The sequence below is a fragment of the Haemaphysalis longicornis genome, unplaced genomic scaffold, assembly GCF_048455015.1.
Source record: "Haemaphysalis longicornis isolate Haplotype H1 unplaced genomic scaffold, Haemaphysalis longicornis Haplotype H1 scaffold_6, whole genome shotgun sequence".
NCBI classification, from domain to species: Eukaryota; Metazoa; Arthropoda; class Arachnida; order Ixodida; family Ixodidae; genus Haemaphysalis; species Haemaphysalis longicornis.
Genome location: NW_027526407.1, coordinates 148053196 through 148080866, shown reverse-complemented (window position 1 = coordinate 148080866; position 27671 = coordinate 148053196). Strand labels below are relative to the sequence as shown.

At 45.6% G+C, this 27671-nt stretch overlaps 1 protein-coding gene across 2 annotated transcripts in view; it reads left to right on the top strand.

Moving 5' to 3' along the window:
• LOC144141980 (trans-aconitate 2-methyltransferase-like) overlaps positions 1-14602 on the top strand; it is a 38424-nt gene extending 23822 nt beyond the window's left edge. For both annotated transcript variants that reach the window (XM_077673409.1, XM_077673410.1), the window contains exon 5: positions 14111-14602. In XM_077673409.1, the coding sequence (XP_077529535.1) occupies positions 14111-14292 (182 nt within the window). In that variant the 3' untranslated portion in view covers positions 14293-14602. The remainder of the gene's footprint in view (positions 1-14110) is intronic.
• The last annotated feature ends 13069 nt before the right edge of the window (positions 14603-27671 follow it).

Sequence of the window (27671 nt, the reverse complement as noted above, 5' to 3'; positions counted from 1 at the left end):
GTACATAGGTGATGTTGGCGACAAGATCGGGAGCTGTTAACAATATGTCAAGTATGTTAGAGGTGGAATCAGTTATTTTTGTTGCCTCAGTGCTTACCTGAGTTAACGAAAAGGTTTAGAAGAGTGCTACAAAATTTGATGATTCACATGTCTCTTCGCTTGGGGATTGGGGTGCTTGGGGTGCGGCCTGACCCCGGCGACCATTGCCGGTAATGCACTCCCTCACCAGAACAGGATTGGCCACCCTGGTGTAGTAATGGCCACAACCTCCCATGAAAAATGGAGCGGAAATTGATAGGTGTAACATTAAGGGACAAGAAGAGAGCGGAGTGGGTCAGGGAGCAAACTGGTGTTAAAAACATATTAGTAGAAATTAAGAATAAGAAATGTACGTGGGCAGGGCATGTAATGCGAAGGCAAGATAACCGCTGGTCATTAAGGGCAGCAGAGTGGATCCCTAGAGAAGGCAAGGGTTGCAGGGGGCGGCAGAAAGTTAGATGGGCAGATGAGATCAAGAAGTTTGCGGGGATAAATTGGTCACAGTTGGCACAGGACCAAGGTAATTGGAGAATAGTGGGAGAGGCCTTTGCCCTGCAGTGGGCGTAGATAGGCTGGTAATGATGATGATGATGATGATGATGTCTCTTCGCTTGAGATAGTGGGTGATTCCCAGTTATCAATGTGAAAATTTAGGTCAGTGAAAAGAAATATCTACCATTCTAAAGTGTGGTTACCATTCTAAAGTGTGGTTCACAGCAACAAAACCACCACCGCCACGCTTTGAGGAGCGATTCCATCTTAAAATATTGTACCACTTTTGAGCAGAAAAAACTTGACTATCACGTACGCATTCGTCCAACCAAGTCTCAGTTAATACACCAATGTCAGTGCCAGTAGTGTCAGCAGCACAAGAAATAGAATCGTGGTTACGGGCTACACTTCGTATCATACCCAGCTTTCTCGCTCGAAATTCAGACCTCTCAGAAACCTAGCAAAACAACTTCACGAACGTGATATTTTCCATAAAGCAAGAAGTCAACGTGAAGATGACAGCACCAAAAAAACTTTCCAAGATTCAGACTATTGTGTGTGTAATTCAACGTCAAATTGTATTCCCCATGTATTTCTATAGGATAGTTTCCATGGTTCAGAAACCCAATCGCGCAATGTGCGAGACTTGAAACTGTGCACAAAACACGTTTTCACTCTGAAGAGTAGCTGCGCAAAAAATTACATGTTTTGCTATGCAAATACAGAGTAATCACTCTAGAGTAGACTGCCATGAGCGGGAAAGCTGCAGAGGGTTAGTACAAAAAATTGAAATGTTACTTGGCCTCCGCAGCAAGTTATGTGAACGGCCGATGAGCTAATCTGTGGAAGCATGTGAAAAAAGAGTTGCATGGGCAGCTTTAGGGGAACTACGATATCTGCTTCGCCGCTTACCTCGCCATAATCGCAACACTTATCGTTTATGGTGAACTTGTTATAACGGAGCTTGAACTTTTCATCCAGCGCGGAGCGTTTCGCCAAACCCACTAGCATTTTACGCGCACGTTGGGTAGCTGGCGAGAAGTCTTCACTGATTGTGATGTCTGATTCTTTAAGTTTGGTTTTCCGCAAAATAAATTTTTTTGTAGTTTCGAAACTTCACTATTATTGGTCGTGCTTTGCCGCGATTCCGTGTTCCAACCCCATGAGCACGGGAGATATCGCGATCGACAAGATTAATCAACATTTATTTAAGCACAATCATCTTGACTTCTTTCTCTGAATTCGCTGATGTTTCCGATGGGTTATCAGGCATATTAAAAAAATACAAGATTGTCCCTCCTCGCTCTATCTTCCAGATCTGACAAACGTGATTTTAACAAAACGTTTTCGTTTTCAAGCGTGCTAATAGTTTCATTTACTGTTGTTGGGTCTTCACCATGTTATTCAAGAATTTCCAACCTGCTATCCATGGAGCCTAACCTTTCAGATATGCTAGTGAGCATCGCGTTCTGTTAGGCGTGTTTCGACGTTAAGCTTTCGAAGAAATCAAGTATGCGCGCCTGACCCTCCTCGATCAACGTTGAACGGGGTGTGAGGTCCCGCAGTATTGTTATCAAAACTTCGTTCATAGGCTCGGGTGGCTCTTCGGGTACCTGCATCGCACCCTGGCGAGGTTTCGCAGGCCCCGGGTTAAGCAATACATCCCCCGACTGTAACAGTTTCAACAAATCGAAGCACTCATTTCCATCTTGTAAGAGCACTTGTGGACATAGAAATACAACAAGAAATTCGTTATTGGAGCGTTTAGAAGAACTTGTCACTACCCTGTAGCAGGCAAAGACAAAAAAACGTGCAAGAGCCGCATCGTAGGGTTGGTCACATGCCCACTGAAGTCCGCGGCTGGCGTGATGTGCTTATGCAAAGCGGCGTTGCTGACGTAAATGAAGATGTCCAGGGTGATCTAGGGGGAGCCACAGGGAGTTGCGTCAGCGTGGTCTCCCACGGCACGTCGGAGCACACGTCATGTTTCGCTGGTTCGGGGACGATGGGCGGTGCAGGGGAAGCGTGACCAGAAAGCCACTTGGGCAAACCGACAGCGCATGCGTCGAAAACGGACGGCAACTGCAAGAGGCAGAGAAGAAAAACATTCGTGAGCCGCATCGTGGTGTTGCTCCCAAGAATAAGCGAATTAACCAAATTATTGGAAAGTAACCATGAATAAGCCAATTTACCCACGGCCCTCAGTCTCTAGTGGTTGCGAAGCAACTGGCCACGGCCTTGGTCAGACTTGTTATACAGCAGAGGGTGCTAAGAAGACCTGGAGCTGGACAGGCCGCCGTTTGAATGTAAACCTGGAAACGTTTAACACGAAAATGTTACGCAACGAAGCCAGTCTACTGGTGTTCTTACACAAAATAGAGTGCAATAAATGGGATTTAATCGGGCTTAGTGAGGTTAGGAGGACAGGGGAAGCCTTTACGGTGCTGAAAATTGGACACATGCTGTGTTAACGTTGTCTAATGTACAGAAGAGAACTGGGAATTGGATTTCTAATCAATAAAAGCATAGCTGGCAGCATAGACGAATATTATAGCATTAACGAAAGGGTAGCTGGTCTTGTAATTAGGCCTAATAGAAGAACCGCCGCGGTGGCTGAGTGGATAAGGCGTTGTGCTGCTGAGCACGACTTCGCAGGTACGATTCCCTGCCGCGGCGGCCGCTTTTATGATGGAGGCGAAAAGAAAAAGCCCTTGTGTGTTCGAAATTTCGGCGCACGTGAAAGATCACCAGGTGGTCAAACGCAGGCGCGTCTGATCACCTGCGTTTCGTCGGCGCGTAAAACCTCATAATCAATCAATCCGGCCTAATAAGAGGTAGAAACTGAAGGTGGTACACGGCTATGCGCCTACATCCAGCCATGACGACCAGCTAGTTGAATGCTTCTATGAAGATGTGGATTCACCAATGGCTAAAGTAAAAACCCAGTATACCGTAGACTTCAATGCTAAAGTAGGAGACTCAGGCTGGAGACAAGGCAGTTGTGAAGTATGGTCTGGGATGTAGAAATAGCAATGGGGCACCTGCTAGTCGAGTTCGCAGAACGGAATACCCTACGCATAATGAATACCTTATTCTCCAAACGGGAGAGCTGGAAGTAGACGTGCAAGCGATAACCCTGGCGTCGGGAAGGATGGGGAAGTTCTCAGAAGGGTAAGGTTTAGCGACCACTGTATGGTGAGATCTCGAATTGAGTTTTTTATGTAGGAGAATTTCGAAAGTTAAGAAATTAAGGATCCCGCTGCCAAACAGGTATTCAGCTCTTACCGAGGTAGCAGAGTTTACGACACGGGAAGCCAGCGACAATCTTACACGCATTATCACGGAGTGTGCAGTAGAATACGGGGGCATGATGGCTAGACCGCATACTGGTAAACGTCCCCAGGAGGCGAAAGATCTAATTATAAAAAAGCAAACCATCACGAATTCCACCTCATCTGACAAAATAAAAATAGAGGGGCTTTCGAAAATAATCTAGAACCGTAAGACAGCTGACATACGGAAGTATAATATGGAAAGGATCGAATATGTTGTAAGGAACGGAAGCAGCTGAAAGCAGTGAAGAGGAGTTTAGTCGTGCGAAAAAATCATATAAATGTACTTAAAAACAAGCAAAGCAATGTCATCACAATTAGGCATAAAATAGTCATAGTACCCGAGTAGTTCTTTAGAGATCTGTGCATTTGCCGAAACATCCAGGTTAACGCCGATCAAGAAAGTAGTTCACAAGTGATAGACATCCCACCAGTAACGACTTCTTTATTAAACGGGCTCATGCACAGAAACCCTTCCCGTTCTACCAATGTATAACGGGTAAATAAATACAGTAAAATAGGATGTCTGGATTTAAAATAAAGTCAGGAAGGCTTTATTTACAGAAGCTTTACAGAATCCAGGAAGGCTTTCAAAGAAATCAAAGGGGGCAAAGTACCTGGTGAAGATCAGATAAGAGCAGCCCTCTTTAAGGATGGCGGGCAAATTGTACTAGTAAAATTGGCAAACCTGTATACAGAATCCCTATAGACCGCGAGTGTAGTGGAATTCTAGAAGAACGCGAACATCATCCTAATCCATAATTAAGGGGACCCGAAGGACTTGAAAAATTACAGGTCGATCAGCTTACTGTGAGTCGTTCTCAAGGTAGTTACCAAGATAATCACTCACAGAATTTGTGCCACCTTAGAGTTCAGTAAACCTGAAGAACAAGCAAAGATTTTAAAGGCATTTCAGCAATGCACGATATTCACATGATCAATCAGGTGTTATCAGAAGCGCGCGGAGTTTACTGAACCTCTATATACAGGCTTCATAGATTATGAGAAAGCATTTGACTTGGTGGAAACCTCAGCTGTCATTGATGTATTACGGAACTACGGTGTATACAAGCATTGAGTAAGAATACTAGAGGATAGTTACAATGGGTCTACAGCCACCGGATCCCAACGATGACGCAGAGATAACCAGAGAGATAAGAATTGGGCGGAGGGCATTCAGGAGGTATCCTCAGATAATGAATGGCAGCCTACCATTGTCCCTAAGAAGAAAGCATATGACATCTGCATCTTACCCGTACTCACCAACGGGGCCGAAACTTGTAGGCTAACTAAGAGGGTTCAACTTTAATTGAGGACGACTCAGCGAGCAATGGAATGGGAGATGATATGTGTAATGTTAAGCGATAAGAAGAAAGAACAGTGGGTGAGGGAATAAACTGGTGTTACGGACATACTAGCATTATTTAAGAAGAAATGGACGTGGGCAGGGCATGCACTGCGAAGACAAGATAACGGTTGGTCATTAAGGGTAACAGAGTGAATCCCTACAGAATTCAAGCGTAGGAGGGTGCAGCAGCAATGTAGCTGGGCAGATGAGATTAAGAATCTAAACACCGTATAGCGCAGTAGGCAAGACACAGGACGAAGGAACACGGACGAGCGCTAACTTACAACTGAATTTTATTAACAACACGAAAACATATAAATAGGAAAGATTAACACGCTCATGTGATCACGAAAGGTTGCGAAGCCACCTCGTCATGCGTGCATAATCAGCAGCGTCCATCCAAGAAAGCCAGCTCCTTCGAGGTCAAAGATATGGACGTCGTGCTTACGCAGTCACCAATCTTCTGCATTTCCACTGCTTCGATAATCTCCCGCGTGCGCTGATCAGAGTCTCAAAATAGCGCAGTTCATGCATCGATCAAGTGTTCACACTCGCCGCATTCGTGGCAATGAATTGCCAGATTGCCCTCCTTTCCTTTCTGCACTTTGTTGTGGTGCTCCCGCAGGCGCGTGTTGAGGCATCGACCCGTTTGACCAATGTACGCTCTTTTACAGGAGAGGGGTAACTTGTAGACAACACCTTCCGCGCAATGCACGTACTGGTTTTTGTGGTTGACGGAGCATTTAGTCTTTCCCTTCCTCACGGGGCACGTTCTGCCGCAGAGACTGGACAGCTTGTCAGGGGCGGACATGACAACTTTCACGCCGGCCTTACCACCAATTCTTTTCAGGTTGTGTGATAAGCCGTGCATGTACGGGATGACCGCTACCTGTTGGTCCTTTTCAGCCACCTGATCACCGTCCTGTCTCAGATCAGTCTGCGCTCGTTTTTCTTTCCTACGGATGGAGTCAGCCACTGCCACGATCAGATTCTCAGGGTAACCTGCTGAGGTGAGGCGACATACTTGCGCGTGACACCTCTCGGACAGATGGGCTGGTGATGATGATGACGCTTGGATCATTTGTCTTTCCCTCGGTCTTCTGTGTGTGAACGCTACGCCTGCAGATTTGACGGCGAAGACAAGCAGCCCTGGGTGCTTAGAGTAAAAAGGGCAACCAAAGCGCCCCTTGCCTACATTGTGCCTGCACTGTTGACAGAAAAATAGTTGACCATTTGGCCTCGATTGTGCGCGTTCCACTGCAGGATAACGAAGTGAAGTATACAAAAGATGAGGTGCTGTGCGCGACATGTATTCACCTCTGTACAGTCTTAGTCAAATCCACGTGATCCGAGCCGAATACAGGCGGGCTGCTGCATCAATTTGAAGTCGCTTATAAAGCGGCGGTTTAGGCGGCCTCGAGCACTGGTGGCCCGCCAAACACGCAGCCCTCTTGAGGGCCGCCTAACCTCAGGGCCACCCAAGCACCAGGCCGTGTGTTTGGCGGGCCGATGGCCGTAATTTTTCTACGCGGCCCGTTTTGCTAATCTATTCCCGCTTACGAAGCGGTCCCAAATCATATGGCGCCTCAAATAAGCGGACTTCTTGCTCTTCACCAAAAAAAAAAGGTACTCGGGCCGAATTGATTTTATCCGTTTTTTTATCGCTCGCATTTCCAGGCCAAAACCAACACCCCGTGACGAAAGCTTTAACACAAGTTACATCATACATGTAAGAATACTAGAGGATATCTATAATGGGTCTACAGCTACCATCACCCTCCATAAGGAGACCAGTAAAATACCTATAAGGAAGGGTGTCAGACAAGGAGACACAATCTCTCCAATGTTATTCACAGCATGCTTACAAGAAGTATTCAGAACGTTGGATTGGGAACAGGTGGGAGTAAGGGTTAATGGAGAATACCTCAGTAACCTCAGATTTGCTGATGACGTTGCCTTGCTAAGTAACTCGGGGGACGAATTGCAAAGCATGCTTTCCGCACTGGGCGAACAGAGTAGAACTGTGGGCCTGAAAATTAATATGCAGAAAACTAAAGTAATGATCAATAACCTCGGGACAGCACAGCAGTTTGAGATAGATGGCGAAGCAGTGGAAGTGGTAAGCGAATATATCTACTTAGGCCAAGTTGTGACCCCAGATCCCAACCATGAGGCAGAGATAATTAGAAGGAACAGAATGGGGTGGGGTGCATATGGCAGACATTATCAGATAATGAATAGCAGCCTACCATTGCCGTTGAAGAAGAAATTGTATGACAGCTGCATCTTACCGGTACTCACCTACGGGGCAGAAACTTCGAGGCTCACTAAGACGGTTCAACTTAAATTGAGAACGACTCAGCGGGCAATGGAGCGGAAAATGATAGGTGTAACATTAAGGGACAAGAAGAGAGTGGAGTGGGTCAGGGAGCAAACTGGTGTTAAAGACATGTTAGTAGAAATTAGGAAGAAGAAATGGACTTGGGCAGGGCATGTAATGCGAAGGCAAGATAACCGCTGGTCATTAAGGGTAACAGAGTGGATCCCTAGAGAAGGCAAGCGCTGCAGGGGGCGGCAGAAAGTTAGATGGGCAGATGAGATAAAGAAGTTTGCGGGGATAAATTGGTCACAGTTGGCACAGGACCGAGGTAATTGGAGAATAATGGGAGAGGCCTTTGCCCTGCAGTGGGCGTAGACAGGCTGGTGATGATGATGATGATGATGATGATGATGACATCATACAAAACACACAAAGTACATATACACACATACACGTAACCCTAAGGAGAATAAAACCTAGGTCTACTACAACGCATTAAGAGGCAAACTTCAACCATTGTGCCACGACCCACGGGATGCTAGGGAGCGCAAAGATTGGCTTTTAAGTATTCTGCATGCTGTTGTGTGTCAAGCAGGAGTCTTAAACAACACATTCGGTGGTGAGTGGCTCTCTTTCAACCACCGTTTTGGAATCGTTATACCAAAGAGGCATAATCATACGGTTTGCGGGAATTTAAGTACATTGTTACGAGCGGAAACGATGCTGTGTGCCCGTTCCAACAGTAAGATGCACCGTACAGGGATTTTTTTCATCGGTGCAAACGGAATTGATAACAGTCCTGCCTTGTTACCAAAAGTATTCTTGAACATTGGCGGAAACTGCCCCTATGACAATGCCTGCAAATAACTAGCACGTAAGGCACACTGTCGTGCTGAAAACAAGAGCTGTTTTCTCACTAGTGGCATGTATACGAAGCGTGAAATGAAGTACTGAAGTTTTTCTGGTCCTCGTAGTTCTTCTGATGGTGCGGTTACATCCCTTGACCTTTGTTTTTGTAGTAGGCGTAGGGTAATAAATTACGCATCTGGTATTCTAATGAACCAATATTAAATCACTCACTCTATATTACATTCGGTCGCGACGTCTGCAGAATCGCTGCGTTGACGGCGCTCCAACGCCCAAGTAAAGAGTGGTCGGACGGCCCTCTAGATACTGCGTTTTTTTATGTATAGCGAGCACACAAAGGATATCTTAGCATTTTCTCGAGCAGACCGCATAAGCACTCGACCGTGGAACTTGTAACAGCCTGCATTTGCAGAAAAATGCAGGTTTCGCGGAAGTAGCACGTTTAATCGTTATAATATCGTAAATGAGGATTATTGGGATGAAGAAATTTTGAGAAACTAAAGATTAAGAAACATACAAATAAAGGACGGGAAATTTTGAGAAACTAAAGATAAAAAAACATACAAATAAATGACAGGAAATGGCGAACGTTATACCGACCTGAATTTCCATAAAATGCAGGTTTCGCGGAAGTACCACTTGTAATCGTTAGCATTGCGTAGATGGAGATAATTGGCCGAACAAAAGTTTAACAAACTAAACAAAAAATATATAAAAAATGCGAAAAATGGTGAGCCGTGTAATGCCCCTCATTTACGAAAAATGCAGATTTGGCGCAAGTAACACCTGTGATCGTTATAATAGGGTAAATGGAGATAATTAGACGGACCGGACATGGAAAAACCAAGAAAATTAGCTCAAAAATACTCGCACTCAAGAGAAGCGGCATAAGAATGCTGCGCATTAGTAGACAATTCTCTGAATGTCTGCCTTTTTTTTAAGTGCTCTGGTTTCATTTGCGCTTGTATTGTTAACGAGTTATATTATTGTACGCCGAAGCGCAAGGTCGCGGTTCAGCATTTTCATCATTTTCAAGGCCGTTCACCTAACCCATACCTAGCACTTGGGCACGAACTCACCCTTGTGCGTCGGAAGTTTAGACCATATAAAACAATGAAACCAATAAATGGGTTGCAATGGCTGCAATTGTACTAACACATTTTAGAACATCTTCCTGACCCCAGTTTTCATGCAATGAGGTTTTACCTTTCTAATCTTAGTGTTTTGCCTCTTGATTTATCAGGCCTGAATGCACATACCCCGAAATAAAAAAACTCCCTATATTCATAATCCCAAGTTGCAACCTGTAAAGCAAGTATCTGTTTATCTTAAACCTATCCCGACATTGAAGTGATAGGGTACTCATACAAGCTTGGGACACGAACAAAGAACGTAGTTGGGCATGTAAATGCTAGGTATTTTGTCATTCTAAAATTCATGTGCATGCACATGTGTGAGATGAAACTTACATAAATGACATGACGTCGAAGGAACAATGCTTTCTTTTTTATTTGATATCCAAAATACAACTATGAACACAAATACCTTACTGAAATAACAAATACAAATATTAACAGATTGCGCTCAAATAAAAATATGAAACACGCAAATGAAAATATTTTTTGTGGAAGAGCAAATAAGGACCTGCCAAGTTAAAGTTATTGTTTTCATTTATGGAATTTTCAGCAGCTTTCTCCTTACAAGAGAGGGAGAGAACTCATCTTTTTTGCAGGCTACTGACTCTATAAAGCCCAACGTTTGGCCTAAAGCTGACGGGTATCTCATGTCCTTGATGTAATATATTACCAACCAAAGAAAAATTACTTTCTCCGCGCTTCTTCATATTGTCACGGAAAGAAGAAGAGAGCAATCTCCAATCTCTAGAGAAGAAGACGAAGACCCAGCTGGGGGGGCTCCCTCATGGCCGACATCGTGTAGTATAGTGTAAATACATCACTCGCATCTTCCATGGTTCATTTCCTGTGCACTGCCGTCACGTAACATGTTTTGGTGGAGGTTGCGGAGTTGATCCTCAACCTGGCCCCAGCTTCGCTTCGTCTCGGCTGCTTGAACATCGCTGAAAGGCTCTTGGAATGCGTCGGCCCGCCCCAGCCCCTGTGAGCCATGGACGCACAATTCCCCAGCCCCGTGTCCCCAGCCTGTGACTTGCCGAGAACAAACGACGTGACCAGCCGCGACCTACATAGAAGACGACGCTGTTCCCCTGCCCAGAACTCCGGCGCATCTCCGAGGTCTTTGGACGTTGTTTCACTGTGTCGGCGGGCATTGATGCACCGGGGCCAGTTCTCACCACTACCATCATCCTCATCCGTGGCGGCAAGGACTTTTTCACTTTTCCTCTAATCGTCCATTGTCACCGCATCTGTACATTTCCGACGGCCTCGACCGGGATGGTCGCTTTCGACGAGGGGGACGTGTCACGGAAAGACGAAGAGAGCAATCTCCAATCTCTAGAGAAGAAGACGAAGACCCAGCTGGGCGGGCTCCCTCATGGCTGACATCGTGTAGTATAGTGTAAATACATCACTCGCATCTTCCATGGTTCATTTCCTGTGCACTGCCGTCACGTAACAATATATTATGGTCCAGGTACACTACTTCCGATGATGTAGATGGTTTTTGTAACATCGCCCCAAGCAATCTTGGGCACGGGAGCTGCTGCTTCTGGAATTTCGTCGCACTGGAAAAGAAACAGCGTTGTAAACATTTCAAAAACGTTGAGTCACACTTAGCAATACGTTGTGTTGTGAAGAACAGAAATGGAAGGTGAAAAAGTGCCCAGGTACAAAAGGGTGGCGTTATTTATCGGCGGTATAACAATATAGCCTGAAGGGGCGCAGCAGAAGTATAACCAACGCTCGGTGCGCGAAAGTATGTGAAAATATCATAAATTAGGCGAGTGCATCGCTGTGGTTATGGCAATTATTCCTTTCTAACTGCTTGTAGATTCAAACGCTCTCCAAAAGGATGTTTTTTTCATCTACATAGGAAGGGGGAGCCCTCTTTAAGTCTAAAGGCGTGCGAGAAAACGTTGTATAATTTTATTTGACGCCGACAAGACCATTGAACGTCGTAAAAAAGTTCTTTTCGTCGGTACTTCGGAGGGTTATGTGCCCTAGTTTCTTTTCATAAACAATTTCCACCAATAGTATGGCGCAATACATTTTATTAAAGACCGAACAAAATTGCTAGCCATATCTTTTGCTTGCTAAAGCGTAGGTAAATTGCGCGCACCGAGCAATAGCCAGCGCATCTGTAACAACATTATGAGCCGCCGCTTCGAGCGACCTCCACGCCGGCGACGCGCCGCGTTTGCGCTGACAATGCTATCATGTTTCTGCAAACCGCGAGCTGACACTCCAGATAGATTACAGCCATGGCAAACACAACAAGATGGGGGCTAGTGTTACTCATGAATGTTGCTTCATGTGAGAACTTTACCACTTAGACGAACCGTAACGAAGTTTACGAATCGCCACAGAATCCGGACTACTCAACGTGCCAGAGAAGTCACAAGCCGGAACGACGACGCGAAAACCTAATTACAAAAATACGTTACCTACCTTTTTCCTGCGCCTACCGAAAATGACAAGCAGTGGCCATGAAATAGTGAAAATTGCAAAATTCAAACAGGGTTTTATGTGCCCTGACCTGGATAATGAAACGCGTGTAAAAATGCAATTTCTTTATGAACCCACGGTACTCATTACGGTAACGGAAGTACCCCACATCTGCAAGCGTTTTCGATTTTCGCCCTCATCCCAAAACGGTCGCCGCACTGGGAAACTGAAACCTCTCTATAAAGCACTTCAAATTTACCGTACAAGCCGGGTATCAGAGAACGGTTTTGGCGCAGGCATGTTAAGATGACGAGAAAGGCACAATTTTGTGGCCGTTACTAGTTGTCTTCAAACACTAATTCTTCCATTCGGCGCCCCCCGCCACCCCTCGAGAAAAAAAACAAGAAATTTAGGGACTTACCTAAATCCGTTCGTGTTCAACCAGGCTATGCCCGCAATAGATACACTAGCCGGAGTGACATGGCTCCGCTGCTTGGGTTGCGTTCTCTGTGGCACTAATAAACCCATCGCATTCGCAGTTGTTTCAACTGTTACACCGACCTCGAAGCACACATTTGACGTCAGCGGAAGCGAACGTGGTCAGGAAAGTGTGAACGCTCGGAATTGAATATGAACTACACAGAGAAAAAGTCAAAGAGCGGGACCCCAACTTGCTCCGCGCTAAACGTCCTTCACACTGCGCACGTGCGCGATATAGAAAAATCACCGGACAACAATTTTCCGCGCGCGAACTTTTTTACACTCATACTGCGCATGTGCACGTAAGATTTTTTGGAAGGTTTTCCGCTTTCGCGGCGTCGTCGGGCGCGCGTCGTCGGCAACCGCAAAGGAAGCTTGCAGACCATTGTGTGAGGAGAATGCGCATGCGCCGCAAGCCACACATATTGCTCGGAGCTTCACAATTCCCCCCCCCCCCCTTTTTTATGTATTTCCTGGCGTCAGGCTGTCTGCTATTTTAAAGCCGTGACACAGGGCGTTGGCGCAACATATAAGCGTGCTGCAATACCTGAGGTTTTTCCACGGAAAAGAAGTCTGTCAGGGCCTCTTATATCACAGTATTGAGACTGCCCTCCGCATATAAATAAGACGCCATCCGGGGCGTGACTAAGAGTGTACGAAGCGCTTGGTACCTCCCGTAGCACTATTCCGGCAATAACCTGTAAATAGTTTGGCCCACAATTACCGGGTCCGTACCACCACCAGAGACGACATTGACGCTGTCGTGACCGCCGATATTTACCTAGTAAGAAATGACTAAACCGAGATGATGAATAGCCATATTTTTTGTTCGGCTACCAGAAAACATTACCAAGGACATCCGGGACAGGTTCGCTCCTTCCTTCGATTAGTTGAGCGACGGCTGTGATAGAACAAAAGCATACCCGAGAAAGTACCCTCTTGCTATGCATTAGGTCTTTATTTATTTTGTTTTTATTATTACTGCTAACCCCAATGAAAGGGGTTGTAGCAGAGTGGTTAATGCATAGATACGTGTGTACATGTTTGCCTGAGAAAACATCAAAACAACTTAAGTGCAAACACTAAAGCGATATTCAAAAATATAGTTCAGGAATCGAGAAACACACATTGCTGGAAACTCATTCATAAATCGTTTTGTTTGGTGTTTCAGGCATTTCGAATAAATAACTCGTTGTACCTAATCATTCTCCCCAGCAAACGGAGGTTACCAGGGGCGTAACAAGCATGTATACCGCCTATTGGTACTTCAAGAAAGTATGTAGGGGGGGGGTGGTATGTTTGCTCGTAGGTCAAGCTTCGTTAACTTGAAATCTTCTGAACTTTCTCTATAGTTTTCGCCCTTAAGGCTTGGCTCAGAACTCTGCAGCCCTGTTTACAACATTCTGCAGCAGAAGCCTGCTCACTCCTTCACCACACATTTCTTCGGGATACTATTCTGAGTCCGTCATCTACACCATGTGCTTCGTCTACTCATTTGTGTGGAAAATACCACAATGCATTTACATACAAAAATCGCTTTCACGGATCTTTCCTACTGGAGGATCGAATGCCGGAGGAATTAATACTACCAGGTTTGATTTTTTTATGCGAAATAACAAATTGTAGCGTGTTTTTTCTTCTCCCCTTGTAGATTTTTACACAACAAGCAATCCCATCTATCGTTTGCTATCGGACATGGAGAAAGAAGACCTCAGGAATTTCACGCAAGTGTTTTTTCAAGAATTGGAGAAGAAGCACTCTGGGAAGCTCATCATCGAAACTAACCGCATCCTGATCCATGCCTACAAGAAAAGCCCGCAAAATGGCATGTAATACCCCCAATACAAAACAGGATAACAAAACCCCCAGTCCGCACTTGAAGGTTGGAGGGTGTTGCACAATCAATAAATAGTGGTCATGAGATTATATAAGAACTGAATATACAAATCTGCAGAAGTCTTGCGCCTATGTTCTGTAAAACGAATGTATCTTCTATTTTTTGCCCCATCCACGCTATTTTAGCTTGATTGTTGTAAGAAACGGCTCGCCAAATGAGGCCGTTATTTGCCCGTTTTTCACCCTTTCCACCCCAATGATTGTCAAGCATATACAGTGCACATGCCAATAAACACTGAAGTTACCACTGAGCACCAGTGGTGTTTGTCTCTTCTCATACGCATTATTCGTGCTGTTGTTTCTAACCATTGCTTTGTGGTTTCTTATTTCGAGCATTATATCAATTATCATCATTACAGAACAGCGCCACATGCTAAGGGCTTACCCTTTGTAGACGATCGTGACTGTTTTTCATTGTGGAAGGCCGACTGCAGGCAAAGCGCGAAAAAAACTTCATTATGACTTTGGTGTAAATGTAAATACTTTGTCTGTTAGCTGATGGATCAGCGACATACTTTTTGTCAGCTTCGTGTCTGCTTCAAAACGTCCCAGCATTCCCACAGGCATTGTAGGTGCGGAGTACCCTAGCGCCACGGAATGTCCGTCCGCGTCCGTGCGTATGGCATTTAAAATCGCAAAACATCACACAGACACCGCAAGATTCGAGCCTGTGACTGGTAGACCACGCAAAGTTAGTGTCAGACGTCTTACACACTTAGTACCCGGGAGTCAAGCACACTTAGTTACTACCCGGGAGTCAAGCGGCTTACTCCCTCACCTGTAACGGTGCGGAGTAACTTAGAGTAACTTTATATAACACCCAATGTCCGTCCGCGTCCATCCGTGCGCTCAATACCTTCTAGTGAAAATCAAGCGAAATTCAATTTGAGCCGTGACTTGCAGTTTAATTCAGGGAATAGTCAAGGTGCAACTCACGGCAACTTTCCCTGCACGGCAACTTTCCAGTTTCCCTGGCCACTGATCGCACAATATTCTCAGAGTGTTAAGAGCAGTGTGCGCATGAGAGGCCGTCTTTCATCGAAGCCGCCTTATTGTTGCTCTTCCAGCACTGGTTTCCCCTAGACGCATTACCTGCGTCAGTAAACTCTGTGACGCCATCAAGCGGAGTTTTGCGGACAGGCTCTTACCGTACGACCGTCTCGTTTGCCAGTCCCTGATGAACTCCATTTGCTATCCTCAGCCCTTCCCTATGCAACGCTTCGTGGCTCTCATACTATTATTCTTAAAGGGAGATCAGAGGCAAGTGGTAAAGAATGCGACTCACAGCCAGAGCTGAGTGCTGCTTAATCATAAACGCCGGGTGATTCCCCCACTTAGCTCTAGCAATGCTCCTCGCAGTGGATTGGATTTGTTGGCATTGTTTAAAATATTAACAGTATATTCTTAGTATTAGTTTTGATATCACAATTTAAACAGAAAACATTTGTCTTAGTAAAAACCTTTTAGAAGTGTACATTTGGCGTATTGTAAACTGTTTTTGTGTGACGAAAAGAAAGCAGTCACGTGAATACCTGCGGATTTTTAAAACCTACTAAAAGAGACGACGCTCACACAAAGGTGCAAATTTATATTCCTTGTGAAACAACAAGAATATAAATTATGTAATATGTAATATAATATACAAAAAATGTTATCTTAATCTGAAATACTGTTTACTGAATAAAAGAAAATACCAATAGGAATTTATATGAATAGAACTGGTATTTTGCTCCGTCGGGTTAGCCTGGAGTACACTGACACGGCATTTGTACGCAAAGATCCCAAAGCAGGCAAGTGGGATACGTTCTATCAATATATCATTCATGTACAAAATTACGAGTGGCGCATCACGCACTAAACTTAAGGCTTCCTTGTTAAATCGCGACTCAGCAAAATGTGTTCTAAAGTAGGCTTTGTTGAGCCAAAGCGGATCTGTGGAAGGAAGCAGGCAGCTCAATTTCGTGGAAAAAAGGCTGAATTGGAGGGCGGCAATATCCAGACGCAAAAGCTAGTCACGAAGAGGTCAGGCTTCCAAATTGTGTCCCAACTGTTTTTTAGGGTTCCTGATTCTGATCCCCCAGGAACCCTGACTTTAGGGTTCCTGCGGCCGAAAGTGTCTGGACAACGATATCCCTGATCGTCACCAGGATGTCCTACTGCTCAGGATTGGGAAGGTGGATTGCAGAGGGGGTGGTAGGGGTTGTTCTTGCACTCTAATAAAATATGAAGAAGAGTGCGGATTGTAAACACAACTTTTATTCGGGAGGAGATTGCGTAGGGGACATAGGAGGTAGGCGGACTCGATGTCGGAAGGCACGGTTCTGCAGTCGGCAACGTAGTGTCGTTACTTGTTTATTTATTTATTTATTTATTTATTTATTTATTTATATATTTATTTATTTATTTAGTTGAAATGCCCTCAATCGCTTTCGCATTGTAGAGGGGGCGGGTTACATAAAACACAGTTAACACAAATGATGCAAAAACATAAAAAAATCGTGACTTACTTTGTCAATGATTTGATAACAGTATGCAAAAGTAAACGAACAGAAACAACAAAACACAGCAAAAACCACGCCCACGTGAAATTATCAAAACCCGACAATTATTCAATCATGCGGCATCATCGCCCAAAAAGAAGGCGCATAAAGTTTGTCTAAACAGAGAAAAGTCCGATATCTGGGCGATGTCACGGGGAAGATGATTCCAATCTTTGGAAGTATTTCGAAAAAATATATTAAAAAAGGCATTCGTGCGACATTGTGTTACCGCAACGTTAAGTTGATGATCTATCCGAGAAGAGCAGTAGGCAAACAAAGTTAAAAAACGTGGCGCAAACTAGACGGGACAAGAGAGACAAGAAACACAGATACAGGCGCCAAAGACAAACTCTCTTGTCCCGTCTAGTTTGCGCCACGTTTTTTAACTTTGTTTGAACTATATACCAACTAGCTCAGCAACAAGTTTTGTTAAGCAGTAGGCAGGCATCAAAATAAGTTCGTTTTTAATGGAAGCATGATTATAAATCTTAAAAAAGAGGCTAAGGCGAAAAACCTTCCTACGAAGAGACAAACAAGGTAAAGATAGTGTGGACTTCATGGATGTGACCCTAGCAGTGCGGTTGAAATTAGAAAGGATAAAGCGACAGGCGTTATTTTGTACTATGTCAATTGTTTGCTGGATATTAGCGTAACTGGGATCCCATATAGCCGCGGCATACTCAAGTTTTGGACGTACTAGTCTTTTATAAAAAGCAATTTTAAAGAAACAGGGGCTTTACTGAAATTTCTCCGCAGGTAACCAAGCATTCGGTTTGCACTACAAGTTATTGTCTCAATGTGGAAGTTCCATCATAATGTAGAAGTTATGTGTACGCCAAGATAACGATAAGACGTTACGTTTTCTAAGTTAATGTCCTGTAGTTTATATCTATATATAAGGGGATCCTCATTCTGGCGTAAGACGTGCATTACCTTGCACTTATCTGAATAAATTTCATCTTCCAATTTTCGCACCAAGTCGTACTGTTCTTTTAATCTTGTTGCAGCACAAATCTTTCGTGATCATTATGAATTTCGCGGTAAATAACGCAGTCGTCTGCGTATAAATGTATATGGGAAGAAACACAGCTGGGTAAATCATAATGACAATGAGAAACAGTAAAGGGCCCAATACTGAACCTTGCGGTACACCAGATGTTACTTGTGTTAGCGGCGAGTCGTCATCAATAATAGAGACATACTGTTCATGGTTAGCAAGAAAGCATTCTACCCCAGTTATTATTTTCTCGTCAAGGTTCATTCTACAGAGTTTTAACATTAGTAATGCGTGGTCAACTTTGTCAAATGCCTTCCAGAAGTCAAGAAAAATGCAATCTGCCCGGGAACCTTTATCTAATATGTTGTGCAAGGAATGAGTGAAAAGGACTAACTGAGTTTCACAGGAGAATGTTCGACGAAAACCATGTTGAGCGGTAGAAAAAAACGAGTTCGATCTCAAGGAAGTTAAAAATGTGAGTTGAAAGTACATGCTCCTTAATTTTGCATGGTATACAGGACAGTGAAATTGGTCGATATTTGTGTGGAGAGTGTCTATTACCGGCCTTATACTGCGGAACTACTTTGCCTATTTTCCATTGTAATGCTAAGATGTCGTAATGAAGTGACTGCTCAAATAACTTAGTTAAAAAAGAGAGGAGTACACTTAAGTCTGCTTAAGGCATTTAGAGTTTATATATCGATGCCGCAAGACGAAGATATTTTTAACGACTCGATACTTTTCATAATACCATAGGGCTCAAAAACAATAGGAAACATAACGGGAAAGTCATATTTAAAAACATTTCTAACATCATGAACACTCGTTGGCAAAGAAAATGCGAGTTAAGCGAGTTGAGGAATTAACGGAGGAAAGTGTTGTTTTCGCACCGGTAAAATTGAGTTGTATATCTTGGAGAATAACTAGAGGGATAGATGGTCTGGTCTCCTCAGTAGCCTAAAGTGACATTCCGCAGAATTTCTGGTGAGCAAAGTTATTGGCCGTGAAAGAGGGACAGACAGTAGTCCAAGTAAATTTGGCTTTCAAGCAGACTTGAGGCCACGGCAGCAGTTTTAAAGTTGAGTGGGGCACCGTCCAGGTTAGGAAGCTTATTCAGGCTGTTTGAGAATCTATGCTGGATCTCAGAGCTTACTCTTGCACGAAGATATAGACGATGTACTGGTATTTTGAATATCTGGCGGTAAAATATCGTACAAAGCAAAGGAAGCGTTATGAGGACATACTTGTACTGTACACGAGCGACGGATCGAGAACAGCTTGCGGACAAATGGCTAGACGCAATCAGGACTAAGCATCTCCCATCGAAGATGAAACGGCCTCATCGTAGCGGCAGGGGTGAGACCGGGCTCGTGCTCTCAACAGGATACTGGAGAGCGAATACGGTGTCTTCACGGACTCCTCCAAAAACAAGTCAACGACAAGACCAGTGGCGGTGGTGACAACCAGGAGCGAGGTGTTGACAAGCGCATCGCTTCATATCAGAGACGTAAAAGAAGCGGAACAGTCGGCGATTGCCCTAGCCCTCACCCTTCCGGTCAATTCCAAGGTTGTCACCGACTCGCAGCAGGCGTTAAGGAACTTCGAGTCAGGCTGGATGTTCCGGCGGGTGCTTCGAGTACTGAGAGGCAAAACGACTTCCGAGAGTATGTTGAATTAGTATGGATTCCAGCCCACACCTCTGCGGAGGGCAGGGAGTTTTATCACCGAACGACCCGCGCGCTACCGTACTGTCCAACGGCTGAGGAATAGGCCAGAAGCCAACCTATGGTCACCCACAGGGAGATAGCGAGGTTACATCGAGGTGATAGGCAGAAGCTTCCTACCTTGCACCCTGTAATTCCGCGGAAGCAGCAAGTAATGTATCAACAGATCCAGTCAGGATCGCTCCCTCACCCTCGCTTGCTGTATGGCATGTTTCCCAGTCAGTACAAGACCTGTCCATTATGTAAGCAGCATGGTACTCTTTCACACATGATAGGAGAGTGCGACTTCAGCGCAAAACACCCGTCCCCCCTTCCGCATTTCCTCAGCCAGAACCCCGCGCTCTCGTCTGGCAAGTGATGGGACGTCTTGCTGTCCAGCTCCACCTTGAAGGATCAGCTACGGCTGGTACCGAGGGCCAGGGACGAAGGCAGCATGTGAAAACCTGTGAAGAGGCAGCCAGGCACAACTAAGGCGTTTCACGCTGAAATTATCAAAATTAAAAGTTTTTCGTCCTCATCCTCGGTGTCAGCTAATCCCAATCCTGAATATATAGAAAAATAAGGGTTCTACCAGAGCCCATCAGGGTAAATTTCTTCGAATGTTTAACACTGGCGCATTTGTTAGACTATAACCAATACTTTTTATGTGAAGCACACATTTGTGGGGCCAATTACGCTGGCCCGCTAGGTCGAAGAGGACCCGGACGTCCTCTACGCGGACGTGGAGCTTCCCAAGTACGGAACCAAGGATACGGCGGCGGTCACCACGGTAGACACCCTGGTGACCTGCGCATCGGTCCGCACGACCCAATCGGTCGAAGCAGAGGAAGTTGCCGTGGCCCTCGCGCTAACACATCCGAGGGCCGACACTATAGTCACGGACTCAAAGAAGGGGCACGCCAGCTTCCGAAAAGGGAGGGCGTCCCCCGCGGCACATGCGATATTGTCCATGCGAAGGCCCCTGAGGCGAGCCTTAGAGCTTGTGTGGGTGCCGGCTCACTCAAAAGTGGAAGGAAACAAACTCGCCGACCACCACACCCGAGAGTTATCAGTCCGGGCCGAGGACGAGCCGGCGCAGCTGCGCCCCGTCACGAACTATGGAGAAATTACGGAAATGTACAGAGAGCGTAGATGCAGATTTCCCAGGCCTCACCCGCAATTGAGCCGAAAACAGCAGACCGTAATGCGAAGAATACAGGCGGGGTTGCTAGCGCATCCCACACATCTAAACAAGATGTACCCGGAGAGGTCCGAGAGTAGTTGCCCGTTCTGCAAGGACAGACAAGGCACTATGGCACACGTCGTGGCTGCATACAAGTCTCTTCAGATCCGCCCGCCCCCAACCCCTATTCCCACACCCGACCCCTGAGAGCGATGGGAGACCTTGTTGTCTAGCCCCGACCTGACGATCGAGCTCACGCTGGCAGCCAGGGGCCAGGAACTGCTCGACGCATACGGGACCCTAAAAGAGGGTTCCACCCCATCCGGTACCTGCGTGCACTAGCCAATACCTTTGTGATCAATAAAAGTTGATTCTCTCTATCTTCCGTGCATTGTAGTCTGTGGTGTCGAAAGATTGTAAACTGTTCTAATCTGCATATGTTAAATTTGGAACAACGTATTTACCCATTGCTGTCTGAAACTTTGAATGATGCTATAAAAATGAGAAAGCTCAGTTCGGCCCTCATAATTCAAGAGGCGGCGGCATTGTGACTGATAATTAGCGTGTGTATTTCACATTCTCCCTCAGCGAAGAAGTTACTTTCTGATGTGGCTGCGTAATGCTTTTGAGACGAACTTATCGGGGATGTTACCCATCGCATGTGCGGCAAAATTTTGTGAATATAAATAACATCGAATTTACAAAACAAAGCTGAGACGTCTACATGAACACCTGAGTGCTGTTTCTTTGTTTATTTATTTCTTTATCTAATTTTGAATTGTTTACTTGTTTTAGTTATTTATGTATTTTACTATTAATTTTTATTCTTAACGCCCACCGCCAACGCTTGGCCTTCACAGCCAATGCACAGTGTTCATGAGCACTTTTGGGTACACAAGCCGATAACCTTAAAGAAGTAGTTGTAAGTTTAAAAATGTTGGTGAAAATATTGCCTGGCTGCAGCGGTGAGCTGTCAGCAAGGGGTGTTCTGCAAAACACGCAAACAATGGGTCTAAGTGAAAGGAGCTGTCAGAACACATGTGTTTCATTTTATTTAACAGCTGTAACTATACAAGCGACAAAAATGCTGTGCCAATCCCCTTGAGGGAGGATAACAAGAAAAGGAACATTCGCTAATCAGTTTACCTACGAATAAATCAACTTCCTGCCAACTAACAGCAGTTAATGTTCACCATTGCTCTAACCCCAGGGAAAAGGATGTGACGTGGAGGAACACTGGCGACAGTTGAGATATTAAAATGAATGACAAAACTTCTGCAAGAGTTTAACGTGCTACCAGTCGGAGGAAGACTAACTGGTCTAGACTCAATATCTACTGCGGTGAACTACTCCAGGCCTCAAAAACGTCAAGTTGAAAAGTGTCATGCCAATCAGTCACAATAGTGACAGTGGTCTATTCGTCAATTTAACATTTTTTTACGTCTTGGTAATTACGTTTCGTTGGCCTTCCTTGAGGTCATTGTGCAAGAACATCCATGGGTTGAAATACAGAGACGTACGTATGTTCGACACCAGCCCGTAAAGAATTAGGCAAAGCGGACGGAGTCGCTGTCTGTATTGGCTGCTTGATTTCGGTTTATTTCAAAGCAACGCTTGCGTTCTCGAACACTCACGTTTATTTTCGCATCATGAGCTTCTTGTAAATATACAGTATACATAAATATATTGACTTCTACAGTAAATTTACAACGAAGATATCCTCCGTACAGGAAGCTTTTAGAAGTTTAACCTACAAAGTTCAATAGGCGAACGCCGTTTAGAGAGGGAAACAGCTATTACCATTACAGGAGTTCTCTGGCATCAGTTGAGGTATTAGAGGATTTAGGAGAAGTTAGAACAACAGGAGAAGGCTTCATGGAGCTCGCTAGCGGGCAGATTTTATGCTACCTGGGACCCCGAGAAAACAAAGAGCATGTGGAGGGATACATTGTCCACAGAGAAATAGCAGTGAACCTGCTGTAATTCTTCAGCCTTACGAAATGCTTGAAGGCATTGTGGTCAAGCTTATCAAGAGATGCAGGCTAAAGATTGTACAAGCCCGCGCGCCACCAGCTAGCTAAGATGATGAGGCTGTAGACACTTCCTGCGAGGACGTCGAATTACCAACAGCCCATTTCACAATTCTGAGGGGAGTCTGTAATAAAAAAATAAGTGAGAAGCAAATGGGAGAAGGGTTAGAAGGAAACTTTGGAATAGGCAGTTGCAGCCGTCTAGGAGATACACTGGTTGAATTTGGCACCCTATGGTGCCCCAAACGTAATTTTGGCGTTCAACACCGCGAAAACCCTATTATCAGCTAAAAGGACTTCACATATCTCAAACATGAAGTGGTAAACCAATAGGCTGATCAGATTTATCAGGAACAACACCGGCCATTTGCTTTTCTGTGTATCAGTTGAACAGGAATGCAGCCTTTATCACCATAATTTATTGTTCAAGTGGAGACAAGTTCGTATTGCTATCATTTCTAATAACAAAATTGCACAGTTTCGCTTACCTGTCACACGCCCATCGAATCGCCGAGTTCGATACGGATCGAGACTTATATACAAGTCCGAATTATTAGCGGGCTGTCCTCTTTTTCCACTTTTTATAGGTCGAGACACCATGGTCGGTCGACATATGGGTTTAGATATAGAAACGCCCACAAATCCCTGGAGCTAAATAAATGTTGTTCGGTATTTAGGTTCCTGAGGAACGTCAGCAAGGGCTTAGACAGCCTATAGTTGTTTCCGCACGTACTCAACACTCCACTCTCATAACCGTACCATTACCAGCAATGACTGCACGTGAAGCTTAAAAGGAATGTTTCCTGTCCTAATATTTTCATATGCCTAATTCTTGCGAGGTTGTCGTTATCTGACCATTCTTTTAAAGATGCCTCGGCAGTATTTAGGCCTATTTATATTCAATGATATTGCATTACAGCACAGAAAACTCCAAAATGCGGAATTATAAACTGCGCTACATTAGCAGCCCAACCAATAGCGCCACCACTTCCCGAAAGTATCCAGCGACGGAGTACCGTTCGACACATTTTGTTGGCCAGTAATATCTAAGAAGTTTGATAATCGTCAGACTAAATGAGTGTTCGTGTATACTTGTCCACTCATTAGGCAGACACAAAAACCTTAACACCGGTTGTGTTGCAAAATGGCTCAGCAGCGTTGGAGGCGGTCGAAGAACGTTACTCCTTTCCAAAGGGTTGCGCGGAAACCGGTCGAAGAATGATGATTGTTAGCTTCTATATTGAGTTCTACGTCAAGGACAGCCGTCACACATGAGGGACGTCTCAAAGGTAGAACTCCAGCACTAGGAATGATGACGAGGATGGGTATGAGTGAGAGATGAGGTACGACCTGACGATTATAATGGTCGTGAGAAGCAGATGAAATATACGGTGATTTGGCCACAAAAATAGGACACTTGTCCATGTCTGCTCGAAGTGGCAACTAGGCAATCATACAGATCGATGTCACACTTTCTCCCTCTTCGCGGAAGCGACCGCGTGGGATCAGTTTATGGAGTGCGAGGCGCGGACTGTTTCAGCCTGGGCACATGCAAGATGTCTGTGCCCCTCTTGAGGCGGGTAGAAGGAGGAGAACAAGACGCGACGCGATAATTGATGCGGGTGGTTTCTGTCAGGATAATGTAGGGACGAAAAAATCGGTGCAGGCATTTCTCACACAGTCCTGGCTTACGAATTCGCGTTTAAAGGAGTACCTTGGAATCAGGGCGAAACTGAACATCATGATGCGTGGTGTCATATCAAATTTTTCAGTCGTTTTGCAGGCCTCAGCGTGCAGGCGAGCTAGACGACAACATTTGTCAAGACGAAAAACAAACTGTTCGGAGAAGGGGCTCGATGAAGACACGGGAGCACAAAAAAGTGGTATCGCGAAGAAAAGACGGGTGACGGCCAAAAACGAGTAGAAAGGGCGAATAACCAGTGGTCTTTTCAGCAGCGCTGTTGTAAGCGAATGTGGCATATTGGAGAATTCAGTCCCAATTATAGCAGACAAGGTACGGTTAGTTCATTTGCTTGTGGGTGGTATGCGGATGTGGTTTTGTGGACTGTATGAGAAGCGCGGAGAACTTCGACAAGAAGGTTGGACAAGAAAGCCCTGCCGCAACCGCTCAAGGATATTCGAGGGGCACCATGACGCAACAGGATTGCGCGTGGAAAGAAATTCGCGACCTCACTAGCACAACCACAATGAACCAGAGCTGTTTCGCCGTACCTTGTGAGGTATTCTACAGCTGTTGCGACTCAGGAATATCCGGCAGTCGTGGGAGGTAGTGTGCCGTAGGGGTCTATTCCCAAGGTGTCGAACGGTTCCGATGGGCAAGGAAGGGGCTGTAGAAGTTCTGGACGCGCGGAAGTGGAGCATTTGCACTGCTGGCATGAGATGCACACGCCTTGTATCGGGCAACTACTGTGGAAAGGCCAGGCCAAACAAATGCTGCTGCGGTCGCAATCATACGTGTTATGGAAGCCAAAATATCCAGCTGAGGCATCATGATTCAGGACTTGTAGTATTTTAGGCGGAGCGGGACGGCCAAACGGCAAACCACCTGTAGGCTGAGGGGTGGTGGTTGGAATGGTGATGGATTCCATTTAAAAACCAAAATTGCTGAAGTTGACGACAACAGTGGCTGTTCACAGGATGTTTGGGGCCGGTAAGAGCGTGAATTATTGCACGTCAGTAGGGATCGTACTGCTGAACTGCTGCCAAGTCATACACGTTGTGAGGTGCTATATGGGTGAGGGGCGATAGGAAGTGCCGTGCCACGCGACCTGGTCGCAGAAGGAACTTCAGATGACTCCAGCGGGCATAGTGGGAGGGCACCTGCATCAAGATGCCTTCTTCCGGACTTGTAAATGACTGTAAAGTCATACTCTTGTACCCGAAGAATCGAGCAACCCAAACGTCCAGGTAGGGTTTTCTGTGACTGCAAGCAGCAGAGAGCATGGGTATCTGTCCCCACTGTAAAGGAACGGCACCATAGGTATGGGCGGAATTTCTGAACCCCCCAAACAACAGCGAGACACTCCTGCTCGATAATTGTGCAATTCTTCTTAGTGGGACTAAGAGAGCTGCTGCCTTAGAAAACAACCCTTTCCCTGTGTTGGTCATCAGACTGCAAGAGCACAGCACCGATGCCATGTCTACTGGCGTCAGTGTGCAGAATAACCGGTCGGGACTCGTCAAAAGGACAGAGTACTGGGCCGTAAGTAAGTTCTCGCTTCAACTTTTGAAAGGCCTTTTCCCACTCATCAAACCACACAAGGGGTGTTCCAGAGTGCATGAACGCATTGAGGGGGGAATCTATGGTAGCAAAAGTTCACACGAAGCGATGGAAGTACGAGGCCACACCTAAGAAGCGGCGCAGACTCTTTTGTTTAATGCTTTAATGCTTCGAGTAGCGAAGCGGCACATCTTAGTGCTTAGCTAAAGCGCGCATTGGAAACACAGGTGAGACCTTCATGCAGTCGCTTTAGGTGCTCAGGGAATCTTTAGGAAAAGATGAAGATGCCGCCGAGATAACAAAAGCATGTTGTTCACTTGAAACCGTCGAGGACAGTGTCGATCAAGGGTTCAAAATTTTCAGGGACGTTGCAAAGCCCAAGCTGCAAGGTGTTAAATGCACAGAACCCTTTGTGGGTGGCGAACGCCGTCTTCTCTTTATCGTCCTCATGCACGGGAATCTCCCAGTACCCTGAGCGCAGATCAGCACTGGAGAAGTGTTCGGCGCCTTGTAAGCAATATTGGGCGTCATCAAACCGTGGCATCGGGTAAACGTCCTTAAGGGTAAATTTGTTCTCTGCGCAATAATGGAAGCACAATCGCACCGATCTGTCCTTCTGCACCAGAACAACCGGAGAAGACCACGGGCCAGTTGCTGGCCGTATTATGCTCCGCTGAAGCGTTTCGGGGACCTTATCACTGATATCTTTCCTTTCTGATGAATAAATGCTGTAAGGACGGTGGTGGATAATGAGAGACCCGTCGGTTTTAACACAATGCGCTGCCTCCGATGTCTGACCTGGGATAGTACCATTAGAGTCGAATAAAGATTTATACTTGTTCAGAAGCTCCCGTAACGACTCATGTTCATCCGGGGAAAGGTCATATATCATTGTGGCGGTTAGAGCAGAGTCAGGAGAGTCGCAATTGTAATGAGTTGGTGTTGAGACCGTACACAGAGGGAAAATACAGCCGGCTGCCGAATAAGCAACATTAGCAATTCTTGTGCGCCGAGGTAGATCATTGGCTCACCACTCGTGTTAGCTACGATAAGAGCAGCAGTTCCTTATAAGAAGCGGACGTGACTCAGAGCGATCACCAGACCTTTAGGACGAAGCGTGGAGCGGGAGTGACGAGAACGTCCCCATCGCAAAAGTGATTGGAACTTACCGAGATGACGTCCTCGTAGTCAAGATCAAGGATGTAATCCGCGCTGGCTATTAGGCGCTGCTGCGGCGCATCAGCAACAGTTGAATCATTCATTCCCGTCTGTTCCATGTCTGGGCAGTGACCGGAGACAATACCAGATGGCGACGAGAGGGATTCTCTTCCAAATCAGCTGATGGGCGCAATGCGGGAGTACCGTGCACTGTATGTGGCGCCGAATTCCATCGATGAAATGAAACCACGCCCTGTACAACACCCGCTAGGCTCGAGGGCACCTTGATTCGCGTGACATACAGAGAGACCAGTTTACGGTGTTTTCACTTTGCTCAGTTTCAATCATGAAGTTTCATCAACCACTGGCAAACTGGCTCCTGTGTTTACAAGTGAATCAACAATAACACGTTCTGCATCGGCTCCTACAGTGTTTGGGGGTCTGCCGGGAGCAGTTGTCGATTT